General features: G+C 40.9%; 1 protein-coding gene across 1 annotated transcript in view; it reads right to left on the bottom strand.

The window, feature by feature from the left end:
* Dthd1 (death domain containing 1) overlaps positions 1-10,004 on the bottom strand; it is a 55,203-nt gene that overhangs the window by 27,914 nt on the left and 17,285 nt on the right. The window contains exons 6-8 of the mRNA XM_055623806.1: positions 7,555-7,719; positions 4,196-4,485; positions 1,044-1,141 (exon numbers count right to left, since the gene is read on the bottom strand). Of these exons, the coding sequence (XP_055479781.1) occupies positions 1,044-1,141; positions 4,196-4,485; positions 7,555-7,719 (553 nt within the window). The remainder of the gene's footprint in view (positions 1-1,043; positions 1,142-4,195; positions 4,486-7,554; positions 7,720-10,004) is intronic.

Below are 10,004 nucleotides of genomic sequence, written 5' to 3'. Positions count from 1 at the left end.
AAAGAAAGAAAGAAAGAAAGAAAGAAAGAAAGAAAGACAAACAGTACTACTTTTATCAGACTAGACTCACTGAAGAAATTTCTTTTATGCCTCAAAGACATTATTTTCCTTGAGAGAGTCACAGTTGCTCGCAGGAAGCGGGCAAATATGCAGCACAGAAGGATTTGCAGGTGCTCCTACACTGGTTAAATCAACATTTAGAATTTGTCAACCTATCATTGCTAGTCAGCTCCTTTTAAGACTTAGTGACATCTGTAATGGGACCCTGAGGTCATGTCTGTAAATAAAATAGGAATCACTGAGGACTGACAGAGTTTAGAAACTGCTTGTTATGCCATTTTTTTTAAAGTTCATTGCTAAAAGAGAGCTCCACGTTTCGAGGGTCATTATTCTCTGATAAAAAGGAACCAAAAGTTAAAAATCATAAAAGAAATAACAGTGTTTTTCCTCTTTCTCTGACACATCTAAAGAAGAAGTAAAAATGACATTTCAAAGTCTGAGAAGGACAGCATTGGCTAGGTGACCTTTGGGGACTTTTTCCCCCAGTCTCAGCACCTAAGACACAGAGTCCCTAGTAGATAGCTGAGAAAACCACTATTTCACAAGTACTTTCCATGTTAAAAAATTATTTCTATTTTGTGAGTAACTGAGTTTCTTACAGCAATGCTTGTTTTCTCAGAAATGTCTTTTATTGATATCATAGAAAGCACGCGTACATGAATGAGGGCTTTCACTAGAAAAGTCAGATGAGGAAGCAAGAGTGCTAGCTATGCAAGAACCCAAAGTACCCTGAAACAGCGGGCCTGCGCAGTTCCACGATTCTAACCTGCTAGCACACTTCTGCTTCCGAGGTCTGCCAAGTCCCTACAGAAATGGCTCATTACCTGCCTCTTCACTACCACCCGCACCTTGCAGGTTCTTCCCAAGAGAGCTGTAGTCTCCCTTGAGCCATGTTACTCCTGTTTGGAGCACCCATCCCAAATGTAATCTCAGGCACAGTCTTTGCAATGGCCTAGGACTCGTCAGCCTTCGTCATCCATTACCTCTTCTCTTGCCTGGTGACCCTGTTTTCTTAGTCTCTGATAATCCTCAGGCACACAGTTTACGCCGACCTGGAACGCCTGTGCCTGGGATGTGCTTCCTGAGATGGGTAGAGAATTATATAAATGTCACCTAATCAACAGCTCTCCTGTGATTAGTGTTTAAAGTTGTAACTCTATCCTTTTTTCAATCATTTCCCTTTTTTATTTTCTGCCATGTGCTCTTTAGCCAGCATTACACTCACTCAGTCACTTATCATATCTAGTCTTCAGATAGCAGAGTGCAGAACAATGGGTAAGTTTTACTGAACGGAATAAAAGGATGATTAATTCAATATGGTATACATGGACACACACATCCCAGGACTGAAGGACATAGGCCACTGAGAACATTTCTAAGGCTTACAGGCTTGGACAGAACATTTCCAGAAGTTAGGAGTAGGTGCCGTTATATAAAACCTTCTCAAAGCAATCGCTAGCACTTTGTGGATTTTGTTTGCACTCGATGGGGTCTCCAGGGTCATTCAGCAAAATGTGTAAGTGCTGTAGTGGCATCTCTAACAGAGAGTGACAGCATGACCGAGCTCTGTTCTGAAGAATGGCCGACAAAAGAGAAAGATTGGGATGAACAAACATCCCTTCACTTCATCTCAGAAGCAGGAAGGGGAGATATGACTCGTGAAACTTTCTCAGGAAAGTATCTGTGTGGTATATCTGTAGGTGAGAGGATTTGGGATTTTTAAAAAACAGTGGTCTAAATTCAATAACTTATTAATGAATTTATTCAGCATTAACTCATTCAGTTATCACAATTACTAGTACAATGCTAAAACCTTTGGCTTTTTTTTTTGTTTCCACTAGTATTTCTCACGGAGCTCCTCCTATCTTTCCTGTGCCATCTAGATAAAGGCGGTTGTGTGGGTACCAAGACTAGCCACTTCCAGAGAGAGTCTTTATAGAGAAACAACTTAAGGGAGTAAATGAAAAGTTGTATCTGTGCCGAGGGACATACACAAACAAAAATAAAGTCAGGCACTGAAACAAAGACCGCTGGACAAGGTCCAGTGAGGATCCTAATATGAACCAGAATCTCCTGGAGTCGGACAGTAGAAAGAACTGGGCCTCTGGCCTGACTCGGTTTCTTTGAGTGAGGGAGAGATCATCTCTCCCTCCTGGCCAGCCCAGCACACATGCTGCCAGGGTTAGGCTGTGTTAATTTAGCATATGACCCTGGGCACCGGGCAAGGCAACAGATCCACTGCCCGTGAGAACAGCAGCTCAGTCCTGTTTAGAATAATAGGTCAGCATCGCTGCCACTTTGCTATTTCAGGAGAACCATTTGTATTACTAGTTTCCGGGTAGTGACTATCTCTCTTTAGAGAGCTTTCTTTGACTGTACACTGTGGCTTCTGCTTCAGAACGTAAGCATCTTTCCTGCCCTGTCTTCCCCTACTCTTCCAATGACTGAGATGCTGTATGTAAGAGTGAAAGAGGTACTTTAGGCTGGAAGATACTGGTTAATAATGGGTCTCAGGACTGACTTCAAACCTCGTTTCCTTTGTGAACCACAAAGACTGCGTAAGGTCTTGGAGCCGTTTTCTGAATGAGGCACAGCAGGCATCACGGAATTCAATGGACTGCAGATTAGTCTACACACATGCAGAGGGTGTTACAACACATCAAGTGTATGGCCAGGTTCCTGATTCCGAAACCCCACAAAAATCCACCCTTTGGTTCTCCTTCACACTTCGCCACTATCGGTGCACCTTGAGACTCGACGCTACTCAAGGAAGGAATTGCAAATAGGAAGGAGTTGATGAAAACAATGCCCACACGGCAATTCCTCCAAAGAGTTTCAGTTCTCTTCTTTTACCTATCTCTTTACTCTTCTGTTTTATTCTTCTCGCTTCCTCTTTCACTGTCTTGTATCTCCTTCACCTCCCCTAACCACTCACTTCTCCCTCCTCCCTAGCACTTCCCATTGCTATCATCTTGCCCATTCTCCTGAGTTTTACTGTATCTTCATTCATTCACTCTACAGTCATTGAAAGCTGAGTGCTGTTGGGGCCAGAGGACATTGAACAAGGAAGATATGCTCATCGTCCATAAAATCCCATTCCAGTGAAGAGTGTCTCCTGAGAACATAAGTAAAACCCAAACCAGAGGTCAATAATTTCTCATTTTAATGCGATTTGAAATGGGAACAAGAGTAAAACTGGGTGAAGGTATGAATGAAGACTGCAGAGTAAGTCACCAAATCTACTATTCCTGAGCCTCAGACCACTTTCCAAATGTGGAATGTGAATGTGTTCTGAAAATATACCTTAAAATGTGTAAAGTAAAATGATGTGGTTTAAAATAAGGAGTTACATGTCATATTTCTAATCATATCTCTCTTGAGTGTCCATTGACCCATGTTGGATTCTTTGCTGGTCACATTCAAAAGTTTGGAGATCATTTTAGGTGCAATGGAGGGTAATATTGTTCTATCAGAAGAGTATCAGACGGATTCTCCTGGACTTGTAATGGGTTCACTTTCACATAAACCTAACAAAATGAAAATATGTCAAAAACACATAGAACATACTTCACATACTTAATGCCATGATTTAGCAACCCAACACGGGGTATTAACTCTTTCCCCTCGAGACTGGGTGGCCCACTAGGAGCTGTGGCAACACAGAAAGTATTAGTCTTGAAACAGCTAAGCTGGAGAAAGATCAAAACTCAGAACACACAGTTTCTATCTGAATGTGGGTTGCTTTCGTAAACTATAAAGGCAGCATTTGTAAGTCAAATCATCATAAGGGCCCCCTGTCACATGACATGTTTTTCAACAGATTACTGTTACTGTAAAACACATTCTTGCTGAGCGTAAGCAGGGTGTGTAAGCAGAATCACAAGGGAAAGTTTATGCTAACCTGAACACAGGGGGCAGTCAGGGTGAAGACTAGTCCTAAGAGAATGCATTTGTCCATTAAACCCCACCTGCCTCTGTGCAGAGAAAAGTGCCTAGAAAGACTAGAAGCATATAAATATTTCTACAAATTCTCTAAAGGGAAGTCTTTCTGAGTAACACAAATTTGGGGTTTTTGCATCTAAGGTTTTGTGGTTTATAGTCTGTAGAATATACAAGAATATTTCCTCATACTTACTTGAGCCAAATATGTTTCCAGTAAATCTTAAAAGAAGTTGTTCTCCTTCTTTTACTTGGAAATGTCTAGATGATTCTGGAAGTCCTCCAAACCCCTCTGAGCGCAAGTTCTTCAGAGCCAGATTTAACTCCTTAGAAGGTACCACTAAAATAACCAGGCTGTGCGGATTGTCCTTCCGGTGTGACAGTACAATGCAGGCGGTGGTGCTGAGTGAGGCTTCCTCTAAAGACTTCACAAAAGAAACCAGCTGGCTGTTGTCCACTGTGGAAGACAGGTGGAGTACGATAAACCTGCTCAAAAGGAGAGAGGCAAGCCAGGAGGGGGAAGTAAAGCATTGAAACACGTCAGACCCAAGAAAAACAGTTATTTTTCTTTACTTTCACTTAAAAGCAAAGCAAGGATTCTGATGATCAACTAATGACACTAATGAAAGACTTTAGTGAAACCTCTGTCAGTTAAGAAGCCTGTTCACATCAGCTAAGTTCTTTGTTTCTATGTCTCTCTCTCTGTATATTTGTCTGTGTGTTTTGCATGCATATGTTTGACTGGGTATATACATCTCTATGTTTTGGCGAATGGGCACATGTATGTGCATGCATTTAGAGGCCATAGAACAATGTTAGATCTTAGCTATCTCTCTCCATCCCTCTCCACCTTATTATTTGAGACAGAGTGTCAGTAGTGAGCTCAACAGGTACCCTAGGCTATCTGGCCAATGAGTTCCAGAGGTCTGCCTGTCTCTGTTCTTCTCAATACTTTAGTTGCAGATGCAGGCTGTTATGCTAAGGTTTTTGAGTGCTGGGGTACATAACTGAGATCTTCCTGTTTGTAGGCCCTAGCTTTGCTCACTGGGGCCTCTCCCTTGCTCTCAAGTTAGATTGTAAAACATGCTTTTGGTTATTGTCAGGTGGTTTGCTCTTGCTATGTAGCCCAGCCAGTCTTTCCTCAGCCAGTCACATCCTAAGATTACAAGTGTACACTAGCACATCCGCCTCTAAAACATATCCTTGAAGCAATCATCCTGTCTCAGGTGAGCTGTAAAGTACCCCAATGTTTTAATTACACACGCATGTATGGCATAGCATTTCAATCAGTGACTATCTGCAAGTACTTGGGTGGTCCTATAAGAATACAACAGAATTGGGAAATTCTATCACTTAGTGATGCTACGGTCTTCGCATCACAGTACAAGCACATTACCCGCATGTTTGTGGTGATGTTGGTATGAGAAACCCATCACCCTGCCAAGGTATGAAATTATACACTTGATGATAGTAATGAGCAACTATGTTACTAGCTTTTGTACTTACTATAATGTATTTTTGTCATTCGTTTAGAATGTACTCCGTTTACATAAGGTATGACCTCCAGAAGGGGTCCAGAAGAAGATACTGCGATCACAGGAGATGGCAGCTCCAGACATGCTGTTGCTCCTGAAGACCTTCTAGTGGAACTAAGTATGGTGGTAGAAGGCAGTATTTTGGTGATTCTGATGCTATGTGGACCTAGAAAAATGTGCATGGGTGTCTTGGGCTTTAACAATGACAAAATTCTTAAAAAAGAAAAAAAAAATGTAAGGGGAACAGTCTTATAAAGCCAAGCAATTTTTTTTTCTGTTCTAATTGTTGCTACAATGACCCACAATTTGAATTTTTAGATGTATGAACAACTCAAACAATAGTAAGAAATGTTTATGATTTTAAAAGCCATAATAAGTGTAGTCTCACCAATGACGCCTTGTCTACAAAGCCTTCAGAAGTGTACAGATTCAGTGTTCACTGACTCACCCAGAACCATGCTCGGTCTTTCAAGTCCAGCTCGTGGTAAATGAGCTACACAACCATGCTTTTACTGTAGCTTTACTATGCTGAGGTATGTTTTGCTAAACAATTTTTTGTTTGAATAGGTTGGTTATAGTTTCGTACGATGCTCAGCATAGAAGCACGCTGAAGAGTTTGGGCCTACATCCATCACATCTCAGGTGTTTGACGGGCTCTGCCCCCAGGGCCTGTGTGGGTGTGCCGTGCTTTCTACGATGGCGAGGTTGCCAAGGTTTGCAATTTTCATGCTTCCATCATGAAAGTATGGCTCCAGAAAAGCACCGCTCAAACTAATCTGCCCACAGAACACAACTATGAGGGACTGAAATACTCATGTCCATTTCTACAATGGGACCTTTCCATGGGTCTTCTTTTGGTTTGAACTGATAAACCATATCCTCCAGTACTAATGCTCAGAGTGTAACATTCCGTGTCCCAGCACAGGTACATAAGTTAAGGTGAGCTCACTAGGATGACCCTGTTTCAATATTACTGATGTTCTCCAAAAGAGAAATTTTTAGCATAATAAGAAGTACACAAAGAACACTGTGTGAGGAGGCAGATGACCGTTTATAAGCCAAGTTCAGGCTTCCGGCAGGACTTCTTCCCTTGAAGTCCTCAAAGGGAATGAACCTTATCAACACTCTGATTGGACACACTGAGCCTCTAGAACTGTTAAGATAATAAATTTGTGGCATTTTGTTACATCACACCTGGGAAACTGATACAGACTTAGGTCCCAGAAGTAGACAAGTTAACCCTTGATTGTTCTCCAGAGAATAGAAGACCTAGTCCACAGCAGCCTTTTCCCACAGACAAGGACTGCCATGAAAACCAACAATTGTGGTATTCCATTGCTCCTCTGCAGCACAAGGCTGGAGAAAAATCAAGCCTAAACCAGTTTTCCTCCTGTCTTCCCTGGATCCCTCTGTTTCTTTCATCCCTGGCTGATCTTCCTGAGAGGCCCCATCAATCAGTCGCTTGCCCATCTCACACTGTGTTTCTGCAGAATTTAGCCTGGTATAATAACAGAGGTAAAGTCATCATTACGAAATGAAACCTATCTTTAGACATGTGATTGTCTTTCTCTGTGAGTATTTACTTCTCATGTACCTTAAAAATGCCTGAAACACTCCTTTGATGGGCCGTCTAGAAAACATGGAAATGAGGGTGCTAAATGAAGGGACTGAATTCAGTTTATATCTGCATATTTATGAGATGAGCATAATACGAACAGTTAATTACTATAATGCGGAATGTAAGAACTGAAGGTGCTGTTTGGAAACTATTTTGGTGTTGAGAGAAACCTATACAAATAAACCGAGGTTGCAAGTAGTTTCGAAAGCCCTACCTAAGCTATCGTGAGCAAAATTGCAAACAGCATCCATGTCTAGTGGGGTTTGCATTTCCAAGTACACCCTGAACGACAGCTTATGTTTCTATCTGAGCAATAAGAATGTATTCTTGAGATTCCATTCCTACACATTAATCACAGGCTCTAGGAGAGCACCATCGGCCGATTCTCTCCTATGGCCTTACCTCTCCAGGTGTTCACTTAATTCAAATGATATCAAGCCGCTCTGGACAGTTCTCACCACAATGTCATCAACAGCAAACCAACCACTGTCTCTGTTTCTGAATCCTAGTAATTTCAAAGTTTCACAAGTGTTGTTAAGGGGTTTTCTGATGGATGCACTTTTGGTCCTATAAAATCATAACAGAAATAGGTAAAATTTACATAGCAAAAATCACATTTAACATATGTACTTCTCATGAAATGACTAACTTAATAACAATACATCATATATATATTATGTATTACTACTCTCCCCTATAATGGAGAGATGGGGTGACTACAGCCTTTACTTTTAGAAGTATCATAGAATTGCCCATTTATAGCATGGGGTGGTCTGCTTGGTACTAAGAAAGAACAAGGATAATACTCAAGGATACTTGCAGAGTAAAAATGTTAATGTAAAAGCGTAGACTTAAGAACTGAGTATGTTTCACTCCTGGCAAAAGAAGTTTAAAGTAACTCTTGGAAAAATAATCTCATATTTAAACTCTGAGGACTCCATTGTCTCTTTCACATTGATTTTTTTCTCCCTTAATATTTAGATTTCTTCCTAATAAGTGCCCCATTAATTAATTTCCATAGTCCAGAGCTTTGCAATCAAAGGAAAGTGATGAGCCACAGTTTCTGAAATCCTACATAGACACATTACAAAGAAAGCAAACCATATTGGCTGCTTGCCAACTAGAGCTCATTCCACAGACCAGTTCTTCAGAACCAGCCAATATGGTTTTCTTTGCAAAGCTCTGGACTATGGAAATTAATTAATGGTGCACTTATCCAGAAGAAAATCTAAATGTTAAGGGAAAAAGAAAAAATCAATAGGAAAGGGGTAATGGACTCTTCAGAGATTGAAGATGAGATCTTTCAGATCTCCCCTTGGGTTCATTTAAATAGCATCTGTTCGTCACTGCCAAGAGCAAAAGCCCTTTTCGATGAGCATCTGTGTGGGAAAACATCCTGCTAATTTTCCAGGGGACAGCAACAGTCTAGCTACTACCAATCAGGATCTATTTTTGTCTCTGTCTGTCAGTCTGTCTATTTCTCTTTGTCTCTGTCTGTCTGTCTGTCTGTCTGTGTATCCTTCTCCATGAATTTGTGTACTGTGAGTGTTATGCCCCTCTGCATGCATTTGTGTGTGTGTGTGTGTGTATGTGTATGTGTGTGTATAAGTGGAATCATAAAACTTATCTCAGTTTCACAGACTGATATGTCCTGTGATTCAAAACAAAGAATTGCTATAAACCTAAAGTATTATTTAAAAACAAAAAACAAGCAACACCCGCAAAAAAAAAAAAAAAAAAAAAATTACTGGGATTTCAGGGAGTCAGAATAAAATAAGAAATTGGGAAATTAGCTTTTGTATGTTAAGATACAACCAAAGATGTGGTCATTTTAATTATACTTTATTTACTTTGTATCCCCCCTCTAGTTCCCTCCCTCCTCCCCTCCCAATTCCTCCCTTCCTCCCCCCAATACCTCCCTTCCTCTCCCTTCTCCACACACTCTCCTCCCCAAGTGATGTGGTCAATTTTTAATCCTTGAAGCTAAACGTTAATTTACACAAGAGGATATGCTCAAACTGAGTCAGAACCTTGGCAATGTACCTAACACCAGCTTCACTAAGTGCAAGGCTGACCCTCTCCTAACCCCACCCATGGTAGTAGCTACTCGCTTTGTTCTGCCAATGCTCTCAGTTTTCTGTGAGCTGTTGCGGAAGCCCATACTTCCCAAATCAGGATAGACAATAACTTATTTCAGCCAAGTTATGCATCTGGCATTCGTGGCCACTAAAAGAGTGGCTAAGCCTTGGTTCTTAGTGCACAGTGGGAGCTGACTCTGTCACCATAGTTCAGTAGAACCATGGGATTCGTTCCAGTTAACTAACTGGAAAGTAAAGAGAGATTCGTCACATCAAAGTCATGAAGATTATTGCTAATGGATCTGCCCTAAGTTTCTCTGCAGCCATGATGTCAACCAGAAGGTGTTTGTTCTGTGCCTAAGTACAGGTATATGAAATGAGAAGCAGCCCTTGATAGCCACAGGGGGAGGGGAGGAGTTATAAAGACTTGCTATGAAGACTTCGGTTTTAAGAGTTTCATCACTTCTTAACATAGGCTGATCTGTACTGTGCATTCCTTCTGGGTCCTGTTATGAATTTCTGACAGATTTGGAATGGTAATTCAGCTCTAGGCTTCCATTTATACAAATAAGAAAATATTTTTATTTTACTCTAAAATTTGAATTTATGAAGATGTTGTGGGTGTCATCTGCATTAGGTACAAACATGTCAGTGAATATAATGGCACAAGAAAGGACACAAAGGAGAGACTAAGCTTTATTCTCAGTTCAACAAAATTAAAACAGATAGATAGATAGATAGATAGATAGATAGATAGATAGATAGATAGATAGA

This window comes from Psammomys obesus, unplaced genomic scaffold (genome assembly GCF_907164565.1).
Source record: "Psammomys obesus unplaced genomic scaffold, mPsaObe1.curated_primary_1811, whole genome shotgun sequence".
Classification (NCBI taxonomy): domain Eukaryota; kingdom Metazoa; phylum Chordata; class Mammalia; order Rodentia; family Muridae; genus Psammomys; species Psammomys obesus.
Note: the sequence above shows the minus strand (reverse complement) of the source record. Positions and strands in the feature narration are given on the sequence as shown.